The following is a 27,231-nucleotide window of genomic DNA, read 5'->3' as shown; positions in this document are numbered from 1 at the left end:
AATTATGTCAAAAATCCCTGTGCTAAATTTTATTGTCATCTCATCGTCCCATCTCCAAACCTCGGTCGGTCCTTACTCAATTGTGTATGACCGTCTTCCTGGATCCCAATGGTTGGTAGGTTCGTGTTTTAGCAACTTGAGAAGCTGTCCATTGTTTGCCAAGAGCTTAGGCAAAACTAAAAATGAAAGCAGTCACAGGTCCAAACACTTCCCCCATTGGCTATGCTAAATTGCCCATAGTGTTCGGTGCAGCGTAAATGTAGGGGAATGGGTGTGGGTGGGTGGGCTTCGGCGGGTTGGTGTGGACTTGTTGGGCCGCAGGGCCTGGTTCCCCGCTGTAAGTAATCTAATCTAATCTAATCTAATCTAATCTCCACCTGCAAACCATCACTATGGATCTTTCTTGAATCGAAAAAAGCCAACTGTCCATTTTGACCCATAATTTCTAAACTTTGCTGGCATGTCAGTTGTGAAGAATGTGTTCAAATAACTTTTGACGTGTAAATGGTTCACATCAATCCGATTAAAGTAACATCTCGTGTGTTACCCTGCAAAAAATTAAACAACTTGGTTCGCAGGAATTAATCTCAGCATGTCTACGATGGATTATTTTATCAAACAAATTAATTTCCAATGTTATGAGGTCTCATCTTTCTTCACTACATTGTTCTGAATTTTAAGTTGTGTCCACTGAGACATGAAACTCTCTGATCTGCCTAAATGTATGGAGTGTGGTTTTCACTTTGTTAATTACATTTATTGACCTTAGTTGAATAAACTTAAAAATCACACAGCTCCAGGTTATAGTCCAACAAGCCTTATTTGGAAGCACGAGTTTTCGGAGAGCAGCTCCTTTATCAGATGGTTGTGGAGTATAAGATCGCAAGACACAGAATTTATAGAAAAATTTGATAGTGTGATATAATTGAAATTATGTAATGAAAAATACCTGGATTGTTTGTTAAATCTCTCATGTTTTAGAATTAACATATTGGTTTCAAATCTTTCATATGTAAATCGCATTCTCAAGTGAACTTTAACAATTGGTATCATGTCGGCCCAGATAATGCAGTTAAGGTGTGAGGTGCCCTGTGCGACACTGTCCATGAGAGTGATTCTAATCTTAAATAAAAACTGATTCTCGTCCGAAAAAATAACTGATTTACAGAATCTTACATGCATTCAGGCAATTTTTGAGCAAAATAAAATCTAATTCTGCAAGTACAAATTCAACCCACAAACTTATTTGTGTTTGTGTCACGGAGGGGTGGAGAGTGTGAGAGAGTGGGCATATGTGTGTGAGTATGAGTGTGAGCGGAAAGGGGTGTAAGTCTGTGAGTGGATGCATGCGGATGTGGGAGTGTACATGTGACCGGATGAGAGAGAGCTTGTGTTATGAGAGAGCCCGTGTGAGTAATAGACAATAGGCAATAGACAATAAACGGAGGAGTAGGCCATTCTGCCTTCGAGCCGACACCACCATTCATTATAATCATGGCTGATCATCCTCAATCAGTATCCTGTTCTTGCCTTATCCCCTTAACCCTTGATTCCACTATCCTTAAGAGCTCTATCCGACTCTTTCTTGAAAGTATCCAGAGATTTGGCCTCCACCGCCTTCTGGGGCAGAGAATTCCACACACCCACCACTCTCTGGGTGCAGAGGTTTCTCCTCAACTCTGTTCTAAGTGGCCTACCCCTTATTTTTAAACTGTGTCCTCTGGTTCGAAACTCACCCATCAGCGGAAACATGCTTCCTGCCTCCAGAATGTCCAATCATTTAATAATCTTATACGTCTCAATCAGATCCCCTCTCAGCTTACTAAACTCAAGCGTATAAAAGCCCAGTCTGCTCCAATCTTTCAACGTAAGATAGTCTCGCCAAGCTGGGAATTGACCTCGTGAACCTACGCTGCACTCCCTCAATAGCCAGAATGTCTTTCCTCAAATTGTGTATCTGTAGGAATGTTTGATGATCTGTAGGAGTGTGTGTGTAGGTGTGTGTGTGTGTGTGTGTGTGTGTGTGTGTGTGTGTGTGTGTGTGTGTGTATGTGACTGGGTGTGTATCTGGTTTTCTCTCTTTGTGTGTGTACATGGCAGGCATGCATGTGACTCATCCAACGTTGTCTATCTCATACACTGTAGGCAAGGATGCTTTGCGGCATAGTAATTTGGCGGGAATGAGCAGAAGCTATTGTAACATATGAATGGACACCACACAACAATTAACAGACAGGAGTGTTCCCTTCCAGACGGTGAACCCTTCAGTGGTCCAGGACATTCGACCTTGGATCTTCATGTGATCGTTCTCCAAGGTGAACTCCGGGGTGTGCACCAAAGCAAAGTGGCCAAGCAGAGGCTGATAGCCAAGTTCGGTACCTGTGGGGATGGCCTCAAACGGGACTTTGGGTTCATGTCACACTACAGGTGACCCCACTACACACACACACACACACACACACACACACACACACAGACACAAGCACACACACGCACACACACGCACACACACACACACGCTCATAACCTCCCCATTCACACGCTCACACAAACAGACGTACACCCAGATAAAGACATGCGCACACATACAGATGCATGCACACACACAGACACAGCCACACACATTCCTAGACACACGCTCCTACATACACACATACAATCCTACAAATACACTCATGTGGATCCTCTCATGCACAAGATTTCTCTCTCATACACTCACAAACTCACATGGTCAGACGTGCAGCCTCTCACAGAGTTATACCCCTTTACTCTCACAATCACACATATACACACACGCTCACACGATCGATCATAACCTCCCCTCCCCTCCCCCCCCCCCCCCCCCCCCCACACACACAAAGAAATTTGTCGGGTGAATTTGTACTTGCAGAATTACATTTTATTTTTCTCAAAAACTGCACGAATCCATGTTAGCTTCTGTAAATTCTTTTTCGAGATCAGAATCAGTCTGAACATTGTGTCACAGACAGTCTCACAGAGGACATCTCACAACTTAAATGCATTATCTGGGCCGACATGACACTAATTGTTAAAGTTCACTTGAGAATGTAACTTTAAGAATGTTCTGCGATTTACAAATGAACGAACTGAAACCAACATGTTCATTCTAAATGATGAGAAACTTAAATTAAATATTGAACTGGATTGTCTTAAGTTTCTCATCTTTTAGAATGAACATGCTGGTTTCAGTTCTTTCATGTGTAAATCGCAGAACATTCTTAAAGTTACATTCACATTGTAAACTTTTGCTGCAAATTCTGTGTCTTACAATCTTGTAATCCACAACCACCTGATGAAGGAGCCGCGCTCCAAAAGATAGTGCTTCCAAATAAACCTGTTGAACTATAACCTGGTGTGGTGTAATTTTTCACTTTCTACACCCCAGTCCAACACCGGCGTCTCCAAATCATTATTTGAATAAAGGGATGTTATGCCAGGCATCATTTGGGATCATTAACTGGACCATTAATTTCCACATCACTAGACATAGTGTCAGGTGGAGTTTATTGATTTGGGATATCATTGAAATGAAAGTTTGAAACATTTCCCGTATAAATCATATGAATTACAGCCTTCGAATTAAACAAAGTAGGAAGGGTTGATTTAGAGTAATAGAAATGTTTAATGACAGAGAGGGATCACTTCTCCCATCAGGCCTGTGCCACGTAAAAACAGAACCTCCCAAACTACACCCACTTCATAGTATAATATCCGTAACTCTTCAGGTTATAGCACATGACGCATATAGCCAAGCTTATTTTTAATTATTTGAGTGTTCCTGCATCTACTATCCTTTCTGGTTGTGAGTTTCCCGAATCTTCCCCGTGAGTTTGCTGTCTATCACTTATGTCTAAGCACCTTAGTTATCGAACTCGCCACCGTCTCCCTCCCCCTCCCCCAAGCTAAGGTGATTTTTCCCATCTATTTTTTCCTGGAATAACATTTGAGTGTTTCTTTAGAAAAATATCCCTCAACCTCCTCTGCTCCAAATGAACAGTTCCAGGCCACCTCGAATTTCGTTATGACTGCTTTCTTTCCAGTCTTAGCAGCATCCTCCGAGACTCATTCGAAAATACTTCCATTCTGACAGTAATGAAGTGACCAGATGTGTGTGTGTGCCCACGAGTATGTCTGCATGGATGTCGTATTTTTTGTTTTTCAATTGTCATTGTTCTTATGTTTAGTTGCATTAACGTTAACTGATATTGTGTAAACTATCACTTCACCAGCAGCTGGGGAAATTACTTGTATTCACGTCAAGATATGATGGAAATAGTGCAAAAGGTGATGAGGAGCCATTACAATCCGGATCATTGTGTAAGGTCAAATCCATTGTCCACTCAGACATGATATCCAATTCTATTAAATGCTGGCTTATGGGAAAACTGTAGGCAGAACTACATCATTATTCAAACAGTTGGTGCAGCCCTGAGAATCTTAATGACCCGGTTCTAATCGTCGTTTCCCGAGTTATTTTAACGGTTCTTGACTTACTTATTAAATTTAAGTTAACATGAAAATTAATGCACACGTTAATGCTGACAACAATATCCCTGTTTTCAGCCAAGATCAACAACATAAATTAAGAAAGTTAAAACAAAATATATTTATTTTACTTAATATTGACAATACGGTTTTCACAACGTGCAAAGGAGAAGGTGTGGTGGCGTGCAGAGAGGGTATTCACTGTTTCCTGGTGTATAATTGCGTTTGTGAGCAAGAGGTGCACTTCTGAAGTACATTCAGGATGGTGATGTCGTTATTTCAGAAGACATTGTGCGCACAGAGATCTCCCATGAATCAGCAATGACATGAACAACTGATTTTTTGATGATGTTTGGAGCAAAATACAATTGAACAATACAGGAAGGACATGTCCCTTTCAATTCTTTGAAATATTGAGAAGGAATATAATATGTGGACCTGGGGAGGCAGGAGGATCTCTAATTGAAACACACGGGAGAATGTGAAGCACAGATCCACCGTTTGAAATCCAGGTGGTTGAAACTTCTTTCACTGGAGTGTAAGACTTCGAGAGGTGACCTTGTACAAGTTTATAAAAGTCATGAGTGGTAAGGAAAATGGCAAATGTCTTTTCCCTAGGGTGGGGGATTTCAAGAGTAGAGAACTTTTTTTCAAGGTGAGAGGAGAAAAGATTTAAAATGATATCAGCGGCAACTTTTACACAGAGAATAGTTCATGCGAGGAATTATCTTCCAGAGGAAGAGTTAGATATGAATACAGTTATAACTTTTAAAAGACTTTTAGTTTAGTCCATGAATATTTGCTGTTTGGGAGGCTATGGGCCAATAAAGGTGGGATTAGGTTAGTTTGGGATTATGGTTGCACATGGACTGTTTGGACCGAAGGGTCTGTTTCTCAGTGATTTCTCTCCATGACTCCATGAACAGCTATCTGTCTGTTTTTCCTTAATTTCATAGAGTGCTGTAGTGATCCTCTCGTGAAATGTTGATTTTTCCGTTGTGACTAAGACTCAATGAATATTTGTTTTAATGAGAGAAGGGACCAGTTTTCCAAGTTGCACAGCTGAAAATTAATATTTTCTGTAGCATTGCTGCTGAGTAGATTTAGTTATGCCGAGGCAGTGGTTATGTTTTGACGTTGGCTTTCTGGCACGTGGTCAACAGTGAGACAAAATGTCTTTGATCAACTGCAGAGACTCCAGATGCTTCCGGTAAATGTAACTGGAAACTCGAGAACTATTTCTGCAGTCGGCTTAATTGCTGCCAACGACTGTATCTGGCAGATTAAAGGCAGTATGAATCAACTAAAACAAAATCTAACCAAAAAAACTGTATTTTCCCGTTTACCCAAAATGGACACACTCAACTTGGCATTTCTTCTTTAAAAAGGATGGCCACTCAACGCAGCATTCACTGTGTGACAATCAGAAAACAGGAAATTGACTGCATGACAGACATTTATATTAACTCCTGCTGAAGATCAGCCTAGTTAGTAAACCGTTTGTATTGTGGATTTTTAAAGCGGTTGAATATAGCGTTAATGCTCCCAAACTCCCACATTGCATTAACATATGTCATTTTCTCAGAGTAAGTTGATAAACTTGAATTGGCTTGAACTCCCATAACCTGTTGCACCATTCTCTGATTAATGCATCTCATTAAAACCGAGTGGGCCATTTATACTTAGTGAGCACCGGTGCAGTGTAACGCATAGGTTTAGCTGATTTCTACTCGTTGACAGTCCCGTGTCACAGTTACCAATGCGCGGAGAAATGTGCTGTTTATGACCGACATCCGTGGCAATTATTGATGTAATACTCTGTAACTTGCCAGACACTCCTGATGTACCCAAACAGGTACCTGCAATGGTTTAGATGTTGAGAATTAATTTCTAACTTCCCACCAGCCTGCTCCACTTTATTAGATTCTCTTTCAAAGGTTTACCGGAGTGTTAGGTATCAATGTCAATCCACTTTTTATTTCTCGGGCACACAGCTTTCCTTTACAATACATTTTCAAACATCTATCTTGTGGTCGGTGCATGTTGAAAAAAGATACAAGGAGAGAGATTCTGTAATATGGTGAGGTTCTTCTAATCTCCTTGCCCAAACAGTTTAGTCACATACACACACATTCTTAACATATTCATTTTAGACATGCTCGATATTAACTTGCCTAAACTGAATTTAGAAACGCCAATTAGAAATGATATCTTATTTTGTAATTTGAGGGGAACTTGGAGTGGTTGCAGAAATAAAGTCAGTAATTGTATTGTCTGACAATGGTATTAAACTTCGTTTTAGCTTTTTCTACTTGTGGTTGAATGTAGAATTAAAGGGAGTTAATTTCCAGCTGAATATTCTAAACATAATCACTTTGAACACGCTCTGTATTCAGTTGCACAAAGTGAATTTAGAAACATCTGGTATGATTTCCAAATTATTTTGTCGTGTGACAGAGACTTGGAGTGTCCAGAAAAAAGTATGGCCAGTTAATTATTTGGCTGATAATATCTTCGGACTTTGATTTTTGTTTTATTTACTCGTGAATGCATGTTAAAATACAGAGAGCCAACTTCCAATTGAAATTGTTTTGTTGGTTTAAACAAAATATCTGAAAAATACTTCAAGCTGTTAAATTTCACTTTCCCCTTTCAAAAAACACTGCCTAGATGGTGAATCAGCAAAACAATATCCCAAGGTGTGTCTATATCCATGTTTAAGAATAATCTCGTGTAAATATGAACCCATCCGTTAGGGCTGTGCAAGGTGATACAAGGATCCTGTCTCAGCCTCCAGCAGGAAACCAACAGGCGGAACCTGTAAACCTGCCCCTTCTGATGATCATATAAATCCGGGTCACTGTGCTTTAGTTCAACACTCCTGGATCTGGTTTGTTTAGAAAGCTCTTGACAGAACCGTTTTCCACAAGTTATCAGAATGATCAAGTCAACAATTTTTCTCAGTTTGTTACTGACATTTTTATCATGTGAGTGTTTTTTTGTTCATGTCTCTCTTTGTTACTGTCTCAATGTTAGTCTGCCTCAGGAATGTAAAAGACTCAGGCTTCTTTGTATCAGCATTAATTCTCATGGGTTCTTTTTGTTTTCATTTTTAAAGGTGTCCAGTCGGAGATTGTTTTAACTCAACCAGAGTCAGAGAGTGGCCATCCTGGAGCCACCCTGAAACTGACCTGTAAAACCAGCGGCTTCGATCTTTCCAGTTACTGGATGAGCTGGGTCCGACAGGTTCCCGGACAGGGGCTGGAGTGGCTGCTAAATTACAAAAGTTCATCCAGCAGTAACTATGCACCAGCGATTAAGAATCGATTTACTGCGTCCAAAGACACTTCCAACAACATTTTCGCGTTGGACATGGAGAACCTGAAGATCGAAGACACCGCCATCTATTACTGTGCAACACACCACAGCGAGAGGAACCAGGGATGGACCCATTCAAAAAACAGCTCAAGGGGACATTTTGCCAATTTCATCGTTCACTGACGGTCAGTACCCGTTTTAAATTCAGTTCAACCAACTGCGGTCTGAAACACACCTCGGGCTGCCTTTTACAAACCGATCACAGAGGAAACAGACCATTGAAACTAACAAACTGGGTGATATCATGGGACAATGTTTTTGGCATGTCGTATGTACTGCTGATACTTCCACCAATTAAAGGCTTGGACATAATGTTAGCTTTCATATATCTGACAGTTCGGGAAATGTCTACTAATCGTGGTCTGCAAACCATGCCGTTAATTCTATAGACTATCAGCACTAAATGTCCATTTCACCTGAGAATTGAGACCCAGAGTGTATTACAGAAAATGTACGGGTCTAAATCACTGTGATACTACAGTGGGTCACAGTGATGTGCACAGTGACATCCTCATACATAAACCACTGACAAGGGTTTGTCTCAAGCTGGCGATTATGACCATTGAAGGACCAGGAAAATAATGTGAGACTTAATTTAAATCCCATTCAGGAGTGACTAGTTTGGACAAATGTATAAAATTATTCTACTTTCCTCAATTTTATGGCTACATTTATGCACGCAAAACTTGCAAAAGTATTCCGAGCTTTTAAAATACAGTGAATAGGAAAAGCTGAAATATTACACTAAATAATTTTTAGAGGAGCCTGAATCACTTCTTTCCAGGAATTAATGAAATTAAATATCTGCATTTTACAGCTTGCAGCCCGCCGTAGTATTTGACGCAATGTGTCTCACAGTGACATACTGGGGTGACACTGCAATTATGATCAATACAAAAACCCGTTCCAGACCCCATTGTTTGAAACGAGTCAATGTTTACCTGCACAGACTACCTAAACTCGCATTTCAGTATTAGTTCTGTGGGGTATTGTGCAATTATGGCTGTTTAAATTGTAAATTTAATTCGCAAAATCGGTGATTATTATTGGAGCAGTTGGTGATTTTGAGAATCAGCTCATGTGTTACTCTGTGAAATATAAAACATTATAATAATTTAGTAAGAATGATCAGTATCCACTGTACAATTATAATGTGATGAAAATTTATCGTGACTTCATTTTGACAATGGTTCTGAATATTTAGAATAATGCAGGATTTTGTTTGTTTTTATGCAGAGTCAGTTATTGTGTGACCCAGTCCAGAGAATGTAACGCTGTGACTATCTTGGTTACTGGGGCCAAGGGACCATGGTGACGGTGACTTCAGGTAAGAACCTTGATCTTTCTTCGTGACTTTATTTTTTACTAACGTTCCATTCATGTGAATAATTCCTGAATTAAGTGAGACTTAGATCCTGTGCTGAGCTTGATTTGGTTCCGTTTGAGTATTGTTAAAACTGATTATAGACTTACATTAAGTCTCAGAAAATGACTGAGGTCGTTGTGGCGGATTCAGATGCTCAGTTTATATCTTTTTAAAAATCAGATGGGCATTCTGTGTGGCTGACTTCCATGAAACACCTAAACTCTCTCAATCAGTCAGGTACAAGCAAAGTTTAGTCACACCCACTATCAGTGAGTTTTATTATCGACAACAAACGCGAAGAACTTAAAGTATTGGAAATATCACTAAACAGGATGAAAATATGTTAATTTATTGAATATATTCCCCGGGTGCATAATGCTCTTACCATGATTGCATTTTGTCATTTGAGTTGTTAATTTTGTTGATGACAAGCACGTTGGATATTGCCATGGAATCTTCTTGCAGCATTACATTTTATTCTTTTGATTGGATGCTGATTGTGTTTTATTTGATTTTGTTGAAAAGTTGATTGGGTTCTGGCTTTGCTTTATTTGATTGTGTTGAATTGAGTTGATTCATCTTGTGGAATGGAACTGAGTTTTCATGCTTTCAGTAATCGGTGTTTTATTTCGGCAAAGGGGATTGTCTCTCTGGATGACTCTCAGTTCCGAATATCTGTGAAGTTCTTTGTACTGAATCGTTTCGGCGTTTGTTAAACGAGGGGCAATATTTTTTCTGATTGACTGAAAGCACTATATCCGTTTGTAACTGTCTGAAGACCAACTTAACGCAGAAATACGGAAGTGTGAGAAACGGAAAAAAAGCGACGTCTTTTTAGAGCTTTTTTTGAGATACACAATCTCAGTTCTCATTTTAAACGAGTTAAAGTCTGTTTTGAGCAGCCTCATTCAAAATAAAATTTGGGACTAAAATCTTAAGCTACCGAATTCATCAGATTTCATAATTGAGACGAACTTATCATAACATTCAATTCTAATGTTTTGTCCATTGAACTCATTTTATTTTGACCTTAAGGCGATTAATCAATAGATGCCTTAAGCTGCTCTGCTGTGCACTGCACAAGATTGACATGATCAGAAATACTAAATGGGTTGTTAATAAATTGAGTTGTTGCCGAAAGTGTTAACGCTTTAAGCGTTGTTCAATAAGTTATCTCAGAACCATGGCAGCTGTTCTGACTTTTTATTTCTATTTGATTTAATTATTCGCTTGTGTGATGGTGAGCAGTTTTGCTGGTTTCCAATTTGGGATATTTGTTGTGAGGTTACATTATGTTCTTGGTTCTTTTGAAAATGTTTGCAAAGAGACAGTTTTGCTGCAAACACATCGTTGATCCTCAGTGTTGTGATTTGGTCATCGTTGTTCAGTTGGTGAGCGAATGTGCTTCGGTAAAATTAAGCAAATATATTGTTGAAGCTGTCTTTGATTTCTACATTGCTTTAGAAATGTTTACATGGTTGTTGATAGTGAACTGCTCCAGTTTCCTCATTCAATGCAATCAGCATTGGAGTTGAACTTTCATTAAATCTAATATTTTAGTGAAAGGCAAATCGCAAAGGATTTGGAAATGAAGGGAAACCAGACACGTTAGGGTGCGAGTTTTATTTGAAAGTAACAATTGAGGACTGGTCTAATCCAAACCTTAAATTCGAAACTCAGAACTTAATTTACTACTGAAATCACAAAGTTTGTCTTGAAACAGTTTACAAGTCACAAGAAATATAAATATAATTTTAAAAGTATAATGTTCTAATTTTTCTTGTCATTGAGCAAAAATGCCATTACTGAGATATCATTAATCAAGAATTACTTTTCAATTCCGCTCTACCCGACACACAAGATTCCTGGCTGGAAGAGATCATTGGAAAAGACGATTAAGAAATTCTGCTCCAAATATTTCTATGCTGAACAAATTGGTTTCACTGAATTGATCAGCTTTTCAGTTTAACTTGAAATGATTAATTCTTGTACATCTGATTAAATTTGATTTACAGGATTAAAAAATGTAACATTAACTGAGTGATTAAATCCATGCCATGCTTTAGATGTTCCCAATCCGTGTGTTTTAAGTAAATAGATACATTTTACAACACATAGGAACTGAAGAGTCATTCATTAGGAAACAGCTGCTATAGTCGATTGTGTCACCAAGTCTAGATTTCGAATCAATTAAAATAATCCATCATCAACTCACCATGGGAATAAATGATCCAAAATCGGAGATTTTAAAGATTCCCTTCGGCCCAACAAGTCCAAACCCACGCTGAGCAACCACCCAGACACGTTCCCCGACGTTTACCCCGAACACTATGGGCAATTCAGCTTATCCATATCGCCTAACCTGCACATCTTTGGAGTGTGGAAGGAAACGGAAGCATCCACAGGAATGCCATCCAGACACGGGGAGAATGCGTAAATTCCATGCAGACAGATACCCGAGGTGGGAGTTGAACCCGGATCCCCTGGCACTGAGAGGCAACCGTGCGAACCACTGAGCCACCGTGCCACCCCCTTAATTTTCCTGTCCATGCATTCCAAAAGTTGCAGAATTAACAAATTTAGAGAAGACAGAAACTGGAGGGTAGTAGAGCACATTGTTTATTTAGACATTGAGAATAGAGGAATATTCATTTCAATTAATATACTGGCGCGATGTTTGGAATGTAGCAATCTGAATGAGATTGTTCAAATTAGTTAAGTGTTGATGATCATTTATTTCGACATTAGTTAAAGCGGGGAATGCAGACAGAAACTGTTTTCTTATTTCTTTTCTTATTTACAATCACGATTAAGTTGATTAAATCAGTAGGTAATCTAACTTCATTGTGAAAACGTTCTGAGAAGCATTGATGCTTTCTCTCTGGCTCGCCCCAATTATGAAAGTTAAATTGCAGTGAATACATTTGATGTGACGAATTGATATATCTGCTCAGATCAGGACTGTTGTACAGTGTGTTCCCGTGTTATCTCAACCGAGTTGTCAGCTGTTCCTGACCAGTTGTAAATCCATCGGTTCGGACACCTGAATCTCAGACAGTTCAATTTCATGTGGCGCTTCATCACCACTTTTGTCTGCCAGAAATTAGGCACCACCATATTGAGAGACCTGACTGAATTGTTACAATCAGAATAAACACTTCAGTAACAAAAGTCAAACTGTAGATCCCTGAAGTCAATTGTTAGCAATGAAGGATATATCATTCAGTGAGACAGAGGGAAATATGCTGCATATTTTCTTTGTGCCTCTCTTGTCAGTGACACATTTAGTGGCACAATGTGGAATCAAATTATTAAGAACTCAGTGTCAGCATGTAATGTGACTGGCAAAGGTGATGTTACACTTCCAAAGATTCTAATCCATTTCAACCTAAGCAGACCATCTGGTGCAGCAACATACAAAGGGTTAAGAGGAAGGGCGTTCTCAGTTGAAAGCCAGTTAAATTTAAATTTATGGCAACGCAAATCCTAGTTTTATTCCTCTACAGTTCCCATAGAGCTTGAACAATTCGGAATTACTATCAAAGCATTCTTGGATAATTGTTGAAATGCTACTTTCATCTTGTAAGCATTATGTAACAATCCCTGGTTGCTGAAATCCTTGGTTAATTATTAACAAGTTTGTGCACTCTCAAACCGATGGTCTGTGTTGTCGGAGATTGTGTTCAGATCTGTTCTAATGTAGTGGTAGTGTCTCTGACTTTGAGACAGGTGGTTTGTGTACATTTACAACCCGTTAGAGAGGAATGTAATACCATGTCTTATCCGGTTAATTCAGGGGAAAAAACATTGAGTTCTTTGAGTACTGTTGGAATGCCACTCACAGAGGCCTGTGAAATAGATTCAATCGCTGTCCAGACTTGGGCCTCAGGTATTAGACAGAAGGTTGGCGGTTTGGAGCCTTTTTCCAATCAATATTTGTTCACAGGCTTTTGGGAAATGTGAGCTGGGTTAATAGTGTAACTCCTCAAAAAAATCTGGGATTTTGACTTGTTGTTCTATCAATACCATTTATAACTAACCCACAATTAATTATTCCGAAAGCATATTTGATGACATTAAGTCGGAGCAGTTTTCGTTTGTATCAAACCATTACTGTGAGTGAATTTGACTGTTCAGTCTGATGGGATTTTGGTTGAATCCAACACTTTGGTTGGTAGCTTTTCAACTAGTTTTCAACTGATGTCTCAGATCATCCAGTACATCCTCTTATAATGCTTTTCCAACAGAAGTCAGGTAAACTTAATCACCGTCTAAGTCAATAGGTCTGAGTTCTCGTTCGAGAAAATATGAAAACAATTTGCTGCAGAAGGATCACTGCACTTGAAATGATAAGCTTCCTTTCTCTGCACAGGAACTGCCAGACCTGCCGCTTTTCTTCAGAGAATTCTGTTTTAATTTCGGATTTGTAGCATTCAAAGTTTGTTGTTTCTTTTAAAAAAGAATTCCTTTATATGAAACAAGTTGTTCAGAGAGAAAATATATTTTGCCAAATTGTGAATTTTCAGAAATATTTAATACCAGGTCATCGTTGAAAGTGAGTGATCTGGCGTAGAGCCAGAATTTCAGAAGAAGTTGTATGATGAAGTAACAACCTGTTCCAGAGGGCAACGGCTGCTGTATAGAATTATAGAATCTCTACAGTGTGGAAACAGGCCATTTGCCCCAACAAGTCCATATCTACCCTTTGAAGAGTAACCCACCCAGACCCATTCCCCTACCCTATAGACCATACATTTAACGCTAATGAACACATCTAAATTACATATCCCTGAACACCACGTGCAATTTAGCATGACCAATTCACCTGACCTTTGTATCTTTGGAGAGTACGAAGGCGTGAGTTATTCTGACCACTCAAATAGAGAATGTCGATGCTCCTGTTCCAAATAATCAACAGGAATATTTAAAGAATATTTTCAACAATTAATTCGTTGAAATATTTTAGTAAATAGTGTTCAGCACCTTTGCTATCTGAATTAATGACACAATGATAGGAATGTATGATCAGGAGTAAAACACTCAGCCCCTTGAGCTATTCCACCACTTACTTAAAACATGGTACATTTGCGAGCTAACCTTTGACTAAAACTCTTTACCACATCTGATTAACAAGCAATAACTATCCCAGATTTAATGATTCAACTGCACATAACAGAGGGAGACACCATTTCTGAAAGGCATTTGTGTGATATGTAATGTGACACAATAAGGATTTAATTAATTGCTCGTGAAAATAAGTTTTAAATTCCTGACAATTTCCAACTCAATCATCCCAATCGTCAGGTCCCTTTAATTAAACATTATATTTCTTTATTCCAAGGAAGTATACTGTATGATTACCGTGCTAAAAATGAGGAAAACTTCTTGCCCATGAAATGATTAAGAAGTGGTTCACTGGAAATACAATCAAACGACACACAACGAAACTATTGACCACGTCATCTTTGTGTGGACACGCAAGCACCAGAATAATCTTCATTTTTTCTATTAGTTATTTGCATCTGTAGATAGGCGTGGAAATGTTTGGCATTTTGCATCTCCTTGAGAGATCAGTCGACTTTGGCCTCCTTGACTTTCTGACATTTGTGTGGTATTAACATTTTCACAGCTCTGTCAGGAAGTGAGTTCCATGGCTGTGATCCAGAAAGAGTAAAGGGGCAATGAAAGAATTGCAAGTCAAAATGTAGTAATGTTTGGATGAACAGTCAACAGTCTTACCCACATATGATAAGATTGAACCCTTTTGTGTACTGTTCAACTAAAGAATGAACCTTTGGATTTCTCAGTCAAAGAAACGGTTTAAGGTCAAAACATCAAATGATTTCAAGAAGGTGATAGTATTTTCAAGCGTTGAAGGAAACAATAGATATGTGGGGGAGAAAAAGTTGAACCGTGTACAACGTTGGTTGAAAATTGTGACAAAATTAAATGGGGCATGGTTGTTAAGTTTTCACATAACAGCAAAATTGGTTCTATAATTGACAATAAAAGTTATCTAAAAGAACAACGAGATCATGATCAGCTGGGCCAATGGGCAGAGGAGGGGCAGATAGAGATCAGTTTCAACTGAATATGACTCATTGCATTTTGGGAACAGAAATCAGGAAACAACCTAAAGTGAATGGTAGTGCACTGGGTCGTGATGTCGAACAGAAGCACCTGGGGATTCAGATACATAGATTCGTACAGAGTTAATGATATGGCAATGGGTAGCTTTGTCGAACATAGGGACCTGAGGGATCAGATACATATATTTTTGAAAGTGGTGTCTCAAGTAGCTGGCGTGTTGAAGAATATGTTTGTAAAATGTTTTCTCATTGCACAGAGTATTGAGTATAAAGGTTGTGAGTTTGTGTTGCAACTGTACCGGACATTGGAATCAACTGCCAGAGGAAGTGGCAAATGCAGATCTAGTTACAAAATTTCCAAGAGCTTTGGACAGGTACAGGAAGTGAATAGATCTCGATTGATATGGGCCAAATGCAGGCTAATGGAATTTGTTTAATTTGGGAACCCTGTTTGTCATGGACGAGCTGGGCCGAACGGCCTGTTTCTGTGTTGTATGACTCTCTGAATCTCTGACATTTTGGTGGAGTCGGCTGAAAGTTGGAAGCTGGTGATCTAGTGAGGAGGTAGGTTGGTGATGTGGTAGATTTTGAGCTGATAGGCCGTGAGGTGTTGGGTGGCTGCTGGGTAAGCTTGCATGCAACCTAGTCTGGCAGGGTGGCATCATAGCAAATCATAATGGTCAGAAGGAAATAACTTGGTCGAATTATGCTTGGTTGGTCGTTTGAGCAGCAATTCAGGGTGTCTCCCTGGTGCCAAGATGGTTAATTGAGTGGCCAGCAGGCTGCAGGGCTGGTTAGTTGAGAGGTGGGCAGGGTGTCAGGAAGTTTAGTTGATCGCTGAAGCAGAGTGCTGGGCTGTTTCGTTGACAGAAGGTCATTGTACTGATGTGACACGTGGATATGATGTCAAAATGTAAAGCTCGGGGTGTGGCGAAGTGCAGATGGGAACAGAGCTAGGATGCAATGTGCACAGGTTGACTTGGGTAAGATGAGAGATCAGTGGTGAAGGTCTGAGTTCATATCTGGGGGAGGGATATCCTGTCAGGGATTGTGAAAAGTCTGGTGTCAGGACGAGATTCACCAAGGACCAGGTGCAGTGTAGCAGGAGTGGAATTGAGTGAAAGGAATCGAGATTACATTCTTGTCTGGAATATGGATTGCCTTGAATGTGTGTTGTCTCTTGTGATGAGGGTCATGTGTTCCGAGGGTGAATGAGCGTGTAACAGTGTTGGGGTTGTCAATGTGAGTGGAAATTTAGGTTGAGAAGTGAGTCAGAGCGCTGGTTAGTCTGAGGGGTTAGTGTTTTACCATGAACTGCTTGTAAGTTTGATAGTTATTGAAGTAAAAGAGTACTTGTTCGTTTCTCGAATCATATTCAAATAAATGCTCAGTTCAGCTAGCTGTCACATTCCAAAGTCTCTGAACCTTAATGGTCCTCTATATTTCAGAGGTCTCCAGAATTCAGATAATTGCCAAGTCGTTTATTGAGCTTCCAGATAATTAGCATGATATCAGCTGTGACAGGCATTCTCTCAGTCCCAGTGCCCTGCAACTGCCTTCTTTACAGAGAGTAGATTCTGACTGAGATTGGTAAGCGAGGAAGGGATACTGGACTTGAAACGTTCACTCTGGTTTCGCTACACAGATGCTGCCAGTTGTTGGGTTTCTCCTGCAACTTCGGTTTTTATTTCCAATTCCAACTTCAACGTTTTCTTGGTTTGCATTTTGTGAAACGACTATGCTCGTCACCTGCAATCCAATGAAAGTGTTCGTTGGTGAGATTTTATAACAGTTACTTTTCGTGGGATCAGGGTGTTCTTATTTCTAAGTTTTATATAGTAATGGTCAAGGTCGAGGGCATGTTTCTGAAGAGGGAACCAATAGATCAAGATTAACGACTGATTGGAAACAAAAATAAACTCAAGGTTTGCTGAAGACTTTAGCAGGAACACACTAGCATACATTTACAGCTGAGGAAACATTTGGGTAACCAATCAGGTCGAATTAACAGAAAGTAAGTTGCTCAATTGTTCATTCTATCTTAGAGACTGCATCTCCCCCCACACTTTATGGACTGGTCTCCTCCTGTCAGCCACACAATGCCGACGGTTCTGTGATCTTTGGTTGTTTGGCCATGGACTATTCCCCTGACGTTACCAAGGTGACCTGGAAGAAAGGTGGGAACCCAATCACGACTGGATTGAAGACTTATCCATCCGTGAGAAACAAGAAGGGAGCTTACACCCTGAGCAGCCAGTTAACCCTGCCTGAGTCAGAAGCGGATTGCAGCAAAATCTCCTGTGAGGTTCAACACAGCGGGTCAGAGCAGAGCACTGGAATGCCATGTAAGTCTTGTGGGAACTGAGGCGAACAGCACATCTGTGGTTAACATGAATAGGACATTAGTTATAATACATTTGACATAGCCATAGAGATGTACAGCACAGGAAAAGGTCATTCGGCCCATCCAGTTCAAGCCAATCAATAACAGCCCCCTAACTATTCCAGTTCAATATGTCCACAATTGATCCATTGCTTTGTGTGACTTGACATTTCTTATATCCATCTAAATATTTCTCACATATTATGAGGGGCTCAGCCTCGACATGACTTACTGGCACTGAGCTACAGAATCACACCCGGTGTGTGGTTTTATTTTCCCCGATATCCTCCTGTCCTTACCCTAACCCTATTCCCTTGAGACATTGCTCCATCCATGAAGGGGAAAGGTTTTGTTCTGTTTACTCTGTGTATGTCTACCATCATTCCAGACATCACAATCATCTCCTCTCTCAATCTTTTCGGCTCCAAGGAAAACCCCAGTTTGGTGAATCACATTTCATAATTAAAAACTTCCAGTCCAGGAAACATCCTGGACTATCTCAACAATGCTGCCTTCTGTCTAATCACATTCCTTCCGTAACATGCAGTCCTATACTAAACATGATGCTTCATGTCTGGCTTAACCAGTATTTCATTAATTTCCAATATCATCTCCCAACACCTGATGTAAATGTATTGGCTCATAAAAGCAAATTCCCTTCACACATTCTTAGCCTTTTTATCCCTCTGCCACATTACTATAAGGGATCGATGGGCATGCAATCCTTTTCAGGCTTCCACCATTGAAAACATATGACCTCTTAGTTTCTTCTGACCAAGTGCATCACCTTACACTTATCCAGAATGGTTTTAATTTGCCATTTTTCAGCACAAGTGGCCAACCCTTCTGTATCTTGCTGCAATCTAAAGGTGTCATGGTCACTCCCTGCCAACTCGGCAACTTTTGCTTCAGCTGTGAACCTACTAGCCAAATCTACTGCAGTATATTCTAAATCACTTTTTCATAATAGAGACATCAATAAATCAACACTGAATCCTGCAGAACGCCACTAGACATATACTTCCAGCCACACAAACATCCTATGGCCATTATCCTCTGCACTCCGCCACTCAGCTACCTCAGGATTCAATTCGTCAAATTGACTTGTCATCAACTGGCTCTGATCTTTACTATCATCAGTACATCGACTTATTTCGTTGAAAACTACGATCAAATTGCTCAGACATGACTTCTCGTCAATAAAATCGTGCTGAAAATTGTTGATTAATCTTCCAGATGAAGTTTAATTTCCCTCTCCATAGTTACAATGTCTTCCCTACTACTGAGTCCAACTTGAGGCGAGCCTGTGGTTTCATTGTTTTTCCCTTCATCCGTCCAGCATAAAAATACCACACTAGCAGTTTTGCCATATGCCCTGTGGCCAGGAATTATAAATTATTGCCAACGACCAACTACTTCATCCTTTGCCTGGCATACATTTTATCTGCCCTGGAAATATAACTATTATTCATCCAGCAAGACAGCACATCACATCATCTATCCTAATTCCTGAAAAAAACATCACAACACTTCCCCATGTTTTCTATACCCACATATTCCCTCACACTGGTGAACATCAACAATTTTTACCGCCCTTCTACATCTTTCCCTGTCTCGCTTGAAGGCATTATATTAGGAATATTGAACTCCACTCTTGCCCCTCTCTCAACATGTCTCCATGATATCAAGTGCACACTTCCTCCTTCATGCCGTTAACTCATCTGCCTTGTTTATCATGCTCCTTTCATTGAAATGAATACCATTCAACCTTACTAACTCACCCACTGATCCAACTGACCTTTTTGACTTCCTTGCTGTGACCTCTAATTTTTATCATTACATTGTCCTGCTAATTGTACTGTGTTGATTTCATCTTCTTTAGCACTCTGCATTATTATGATACTTGTAATGTTAAGGTTAGTATCTATTAGCCATAATAAACTTTGTTATAATAGAACTAAATGTATTTGTTATCAAATTTGTCAGATAATTTATGCATTGTTTTTCATAAAGGCCCATTTCTCGAGCCAACTCTTCTTCTCACCGTGAGTCCCAGTGAAGAAATCGCAAGCAGCAAGTTTGCAACCATCGTGTGTTCAATCATTGATTTCCATCCGAAGGAAATCTCCGTGACATGGTTGAAAAATGGCCAATCCGTGGATTCTGGTGTCTCCACGTCTCCTGTGTGTGAGGCGGATGGGAACTTCTCGGTGATGAGTCGGCTGACAGTCCCTTATAGTGAATGGTTCAACAGCGCAGTGTATACCTGCCAGGTCACTCATGGAGAGAACACTCAAAGTCAAAACATCACCACACCCCAGGGTAAGACATACAGACGAGAGAACTAGAAATCATTTTGAACTCCGATGTCAATCAGATACACACATTTATCAAATTTAGTGAACAGCACTAAGCTGTAGAGCATCCTATTCACAAACGTGTCATGTATTTCAGTTTGAGTGTTACATTAGCATTGCTCATAATTTAACATTATGTCAAATCAGAAAAGCATGTTTCCCTCCATATTGAAGACATATAGACAGTGAGCTGGATTAATAGTCTTTTTTTAAAGTAGTTTGTTGGCTGACCACACTTGGAGAGGCAGAGTGCCGAATCCATGCCTGGTGACTTGCTTAAGGATAAAGGAGTTACGGGTGGGGGAGGGGTGCGTGTCTTGTGGGGGCCAGGGAGCAGGGTCAGAGAGGTATTTCTTTGAAACTTAGAACATGCTGAGAACCCGAGATTGGGTGTACGTGGAGTAAATGTTTTGGCCAGTAGGCCAGAGTAGGCCATGAGGGCATATCCTCAGAGTCAAAGGGTGCACCATTTGGAACTGAGATGGGGAAAAACTTCTACAGCCAGTGGGGTTGCAGGTGTGGAATTCATTGCTGCAGAGGGTTATGGAGGCCAAGTCAGTGACTGTACTTAAGGTAGCGATAGATCGGTTAGTACATGGAGAAGGCTGGAGAATGGGGTGGAAAAACATACCAGCCATGATCGAATGGCAGGGCAGACTCGATTGGCCGAACTGCCTCATTCTGCACCTTTATCTTACGATCTTGTGGTCTCAAAATGACATGGTAAAACATGCAGCGACCCTTCTTTCAAAATAAATCAAAACGTGTTCAATGTTTCATTTCCAGCTCAGGAATGAACTGTTGTCCTTGGGCATTGTACGTCATAGATTTTATCTGGTACTGAGCTCTTCAACTTCATTCATGGGACCAGGCCGCGGACCAAGTTGGTCTCACATTTGATTAATCTGGATAAACATGACCTAATTGAGCCTCTTTAAGTTACTCTCTGCAATTAGTGGATGTGGCAGGAGAATACATTCTAGTGGTAAGGCTACAGTATGGATGAACGATCTATGAAATTGAGTTAGGCTGATTGAGCCCAGGTTGAGGATGGAAATGTTAATGCAGTGAGCAGTGGAAATCTGAATAATACTCGCGCAAATTTCCATCAAGTTGGTAGAATAATTGAAGACACTCGTATTTGTTCAGTCTTTGTTCTACTAAGAAATTCACTGTTTTGTTTTTAGATCTACTCCAAGTTTGACAGGAGTAATAATATCTCATAGTATGTTTTAGAGAATGATCTCACACTAATAATGTCAATTATTTTCAATAATGTTAAACATGTTGAATAGAATTTCTGTGACTGATCACTGCCCCTGTAACACCTTATATCCTCTGCAAATGCATGAGAACAAAGACAATAATTATGATTGATTACAATTTGCTCAAACTTGGGGATGTAATTTGGCATTCAGAATGCCCAGCAGCATTTGCAAGTAAATTTCATGAACATAGAAATGAAGTCGTTATATTCAGATTACTCTTGTTACAAGTATCAATGGATGGTCGTAATTGAGAGAAGAACTCTAGAAGAAAGGTAATTCCATGTGTTACGCCGTGGTGTCTTTGATTTTACTTTGTCACAGCTTTCACTTGTGACAAATCCAGTGTTCTATATGAATTATTACACGGTGCATGTTATAGATAATAACAAATGATTTCACAAAACAAGATATATAATCAACAGGAACCATCATTTCAGCAATATTTGGAAGCTGACATGTCAAAGGTGGTTTCTTCACTTCATGTGGGAGGAGCCTGAAGGCTCGGTGTTTTGATTCTAAAGAGGCATTTTTCATTGATTTGATTTCTGTTTCATAGGAGTTAATGAGTGCCACGATTACACAGTTAAAATCCTACCACCACCAGTAGAACAGGTCTTACTGGAGGCGACAGTGACATTAACCTGTGTTGTGTCCAATCTTCCTTCTGGAGTCAATGTCACCTGGATACAAGAAAAGAAGACTCTGAAATCAGAGATTGCTAACCAGCCTGGAGAAGATCCCGACAGCGTGATCAGCAAATTGAGCATTTCTACCGAATCCTGGCTGAGTCACGTTAGTGTTGAATGTGTGGTGAACCATCCATACCTCCCGACTCCTCTGAGAGACTCCATCCGCAAGGGAAATGGTGAGTGGTGAGAGGAAAGAACAAAGTATTCCACGTGTAATCTAGATCCAGTTACATACATGGCATGCTTAGATTGGCTCCAAATAACTTGGCAGCATGAAAGATGTGTCTGATGGCAGGATAGCTAAATATCTGATTGAGAACAAAATGGACTAAAGATTGATCTTTTATGATTATAAGTCAAATAAAGTGGGAAGAAACCTGATTTGTGTTTTTAACATCAGCAATGACAAATGTACAGGATGTGTTAGTTGTGGGTTAGAAACATGGAGTCGACTTTCGAATTAAACTCGTTACTCTTAATGCATAGAATGGATATCATTCTGCTGGTTTAGAAAATGAGAGCGTATAAAGCCCAAATTAAAAAAAAACAAAACTGGCATATTTTAATATGTAGTGAAATGCAAAATTGATTCTGGATTTTTATAATTGATTTATATTTGTTTCAAATATTCTGCAGGAGAAAAGCTACTGGAGCCATCAGTGTCTATCCTCCTGCCACCAACAGAAGATGTTTCTGCTCAGAGGTTTCTCTCCCTCACCTGTTTAGTGAGAGGTTTCTCCCCCCGAGAGATCTTCATCAAGTGGACAAACAATGACAAGCCGGTGAATCCCAGAAACTACAAGAACACTGAGGTGATGTCGGAGAGCGAGAATACCTCCTTCTTCATGTACAGCCTGTTATCCATTACAGCAGAGGAGTGGGCCAGCGGTGCTTCTTACTCCTGTGTGGTGGGACATGAAGCGATTCCATTGAAGATCATCAACAGAACAGTCGATAAATCCAGCGGTAAACCGAGTTTTGTGAACATTTCACTTGCACTGATGGACACGGTTAATTCATGTCAATAAAAAAACTCAAAGTTGCTTTTAATAATTCAACAAAAGTAATAAAGCTTTTTCCTCAAATTGTGATTTAAATATACATCCGTTTAATTAATTGTGTTTCCCACTTTTACTTATATTCCACCTGTAAAGTTAAGTTGGATTATTAACAGGTCTAAAACTCGTGTCTTGTAAAGTTAATGTTCCCTGCTCAGGTCAACTTAGGATCAGAGGCAGAGTAAAGCTCACTCAATACCAGATTCTGCAAAGAACCTTATCCATCTTACATTCCATTAAAACGAAATCTTAAAATGCCCAATTTCTCTCAAGTAAAGACCACGGATTTTGAACTTTGTTTTCCTGATTCCCCGATTGCACATTCTCACAAAATTCATGTCGGCTTTAAACTGCCACAATGCAACAATTGGGAACGCAATCTTAAGAGACATTTGGAATTAGTTTTGATTGGAAAATGCCAATCGCAAACAGTGCAGAGTAAGTTGAATATGACACTTGTTTCTGTGGAACGAGGGATCTTGTACCAGTGCAGTGGTTGACAGAATGCGTCTTTATTTCCACACCAAAGAGACCCGAAATGAAGGTTATTGTTGTTGAGCCCAGGTAGGGGGAGAGGGGAATTATTAATGGTCTGTACTCTTACTCACTCTGCAGAGTTTTCAAGATAGAAGTCCTCTGTAATGTAACCCAGTTTCTGACAGTAACTGTCAGCTTCTTCTATCCTGTTCGAAGATTCCATGTTTCCATGCAAAATAATACCTTTGTGTCTGCCCAATTCGATTGACCCTATTAATCGTTTGTTAACATTGACTCCCCTTAATCCAAAACTGGTATTTACATCATCCCAGTTTGTAGCGCATAGTTTTGTCTCCGGTTTCTGGAGCACATGGGATAAATTCTGGTATTCGAACATCTGACATCATTTTGCTTCAAGTACAGAACATTTGTAGATATTTTGTAATCAGCATGTTCAGAAAGGCAATTCTGCACATCTGGAGTAGTGGGGATTTGATCTCAGGTCTTTTGTCTCAGAGACAGAAATTCTTTCGCTGTAACAAAAGAGTTGCTCACATCGAGGGCCGAATGGCCTGTTCTGCGCTGTGTTGTTCTATGTTCTAAAGCATCTATCTCTCCACGACGATCAGAAATGTTCCTGACAACATCAGGGTCAGATATACATGTTGACAATCCATAAAAACTGGAACAATAATACAAATTACAGTCTCGTATAAGAGCTGAAACAGTTACAGAGAAATGCTCACAAATACACATGTAAAAACACATACACAGGCTCTCACCTAAAGACACATGCTTATGCACACACATAAACGTGCACACAGATGAACTGTCACACACTCTGATATACACAGAGCCAAACATGCAAATAGTACTTGAACACTCATCTAAGCTCCCACAAAAACGCACGTGCACAGAATGAATAGCACGTGCACGAGTGAACAAGGATATCCACACATAATTACGAAAAGCATAGACGCAAATTCATACACAAATGGACATGACTGCATTTCTATTCATGCAGCATAATGCTGACCGACATACATTCATACGCACAAAGCTACAACATCTGAAAAATGTCCTCCTACATGTAAACTCACACAGGCACATATGAGCACAGGGTTAGACATTAATATTATTATTTTTTAATTTTCATAATGACAAACATATGATTGTTGAGGCAGCTTAATTTATTTTTAAACCACTTTGATCAGCACTTATATATGGTCACACACACACATAAATTGAGAGTCTCACGTGCAGACGCGCAAGTAATGGGGTGTTTATTAAACAAGGAGAATGGCACAAGCGTCAGCAAATATCCACACATAATAACACAAACAAACACATCCGGCAATGGTTTAGGATAGATTGCCACACAAACAGAGATCATCACACAAAGATAAACATCCACCAAACATGACGTTGCATGCTCACATTTATTGAGCACAAACATGAAAATAACCGAATGTAGGTAGGACCTGAAATAGACAGATTCTGCTGTCCATTGGTAGGATGGCACTGACGAAAACCAGACAAGGACATGAAATGATAGACATAGGCGTCAAGGAAGTGCCATGTTAGCATGATGATGCTTACGCATTGTGAAGGGAACAAGATTTACATACAACAAGCACGTGAGCACATCAGCAGGAAAGAATATGAGTATGTTTATTCATGCACACACTCCAAAATGGGCAGGTGTAATCTAAGAGACACGCATTACCACATCTACAAACACAAAGAAAAATATACACATCAAGCAGCAGAAAAAATAAATTAAGAGAGACTTGGACAAAAACTTATTCCTAAATATGCAGATCCTACAAACAAAAATATGAAGCGATGTTTTTACTGTGGATGAAATTTATATTCGTGACTTACCAAACAATTGGTCACCAATATATCATGAAGATGAGAACCATATTTTAACTTCATCCAGTGATGGACAAAATATTGAACTAAACTGCGGTCACAGCCCATATTTAAAATATAACGATAACATTAAAATATTTGTTCTCTGTAAGTATTCCTCAAATGATAATATTCTTCAATAATAGATTAAAAGGCAAAGTAATTCGAAGTTTTCCAGCACGGACAGTAAGGAAAATTGTGAAGTTAATATTAGTAATTTCTTCCTGAGAGTCCGTAATGCATTAATACATGCAGATAGAGAGTCAAACCTGAGAAACACCTGACTGCCTAAAGAAGATGTAGCAGTCTCTAATTACAATATTAAGGTGCAGATAGATCAGTCAGGATCAATAAACAATCTGAATACGTTCTCTCGGTTTTATATTCATAGATTCAATAGATCGCACTTGGATTGAAGACTATGAGGATGATAATGGCAACATCTGGACAACTGCTTCCACATTCATCACCCTGTTCTTCCTGAGTATTTTCTATAGTGCTGCCGTCACTCTGGTGAAGGTGAGAGTAATCAAATATTTCACACAGCAAGGAGTTAAAGATGTTTTGCGAAATAACAAAGTGTGCCACTGAATGCAACTGAGAACCTGAATGCAACTGCATCGGATCATAAACATCTGCATCATGACTTTATCTGTCTTTTCCAGGTTAAGTGAATGAGTTGTGGACACCGTAGATTTTTCTCATCTGCTTATCAAGTCTTCTGAATTCCCAATCTACAATCTGTCCTGTTGCTGACTCGAACAGTGAGATCACTTAAGTTTGTCAGTGTGTAACTAAGATAAATATTGATGGCCTTTCGTTTTCACTTTGATATCTTTGAGATTATTATAGTTGGAATAATTTATAGCTTCCCAATTCAATTTGCTTTTTTTCAACTTGTTCCTTAGTCAGAATGGTTGCCTCCCTTATATGTTGAGCTCTTTCTGGCGATTGTTACAGATGTACATAAAATTCACGGCTCATACTGCATGCAATCTCGTCTCAATGTAGCATCCAGTCAATATATTCACTTCTATTAACTTTAACAAAAGCTTTTCGATAAAAATGCTTCTGAAGTGGTTAATAAATCTTGAATGAAATGCACTAACTTTGAGTTTGCTTGATTCTTTTTTCAAGGCCAATAAGTAAAAATATATTTTCCCAAGTTTACACGTCCCACTCCCTTCCCAAAAACACTTTTCACTTGATCTGTCCAGTTATGTTTCATTCAGTCATAAGGTTAATGCTGCACCACCAAGTGGACCACTAATATAAATGCATCTTTCACACTGTCTATCTTCTAGAATTCTCCAGAGGCAGAATGTTTAGACATCATTTCCTCTTAAGCACAAATCGTCACGCCCACGGGTCACATCATAATAAAAATCAGGGACATTGCCCCACAGAAACGTATAAGAGGCAGGCAATTGAATTAGTAGGTTGAATCTGTTTAAAAACCAGAAGTACTCCCAATGTCAGGACAGCCTGGGTTAGCAATGCTGAACTAAGAGAGGATATTTCTGAGGGGTGGTCCAGTAAAGCAAAATAAATGGAAGTCCGAAATAAGAAGGCGATGCGATTGTAATAGTCCCTCCAGTTGTCAGAGTGAAATTGAAGAACAAAAATGTAAAGAGATCTCATTTATATATAAGAATAATGCAGTTGTAATAATAGTCAATTTTAACCTTCCAAACATAACCTGGGACAGCCATAATGTTAAGGACTTGGATTGTAAGGAATTTGGTA

At 39.5% G+C, this 27,231-nt stretch overlaps 1 gene segment (V, D, J or C); it reads left to right on the top strand.

The window, feature by feature from the left end:
- Positions 1-7,379: 7,379 nt before the first annotated feature.
- Positions 7,380-26,541, top strand: LOC140471178 (Ig heavy chain C region, membrane-bound form-like). The segment is given in 9 exon segments: positions 7,380-7,493; positions 7,625-7,990; positions 9,176-9,211; positions 17,385-17,684; positions 19,736-20,044; positions 21,904-22,212; positions 22,673-23,002; positions 25,877-26,004; positions 26,151-26,541. Coding segments are annotated over 9 exon segments (1,836 nt in total).
- The last annotated feature ends 690 nt before the right edge of the window (positions 26,542-27,231 follow it).

Source organism: Chiloscyllium punctatum, chromosome X, assembly GCF_047496795.1.
Source record: "Chiloscyllium punctatum isolate Juve2018m chromosome X, sChiPun1.3, whole genome shotgun sequence".
NCBI lineage: Eukaryota > Metazoa > Chordata > Chondrichthyes > Orectolobiformes > Hemiscylliidae > Chiloscyllium > Chiloscyllium punctatum.
This window is presented reverse-complemented; position numbering and strand designations above follow the sequence as displayed.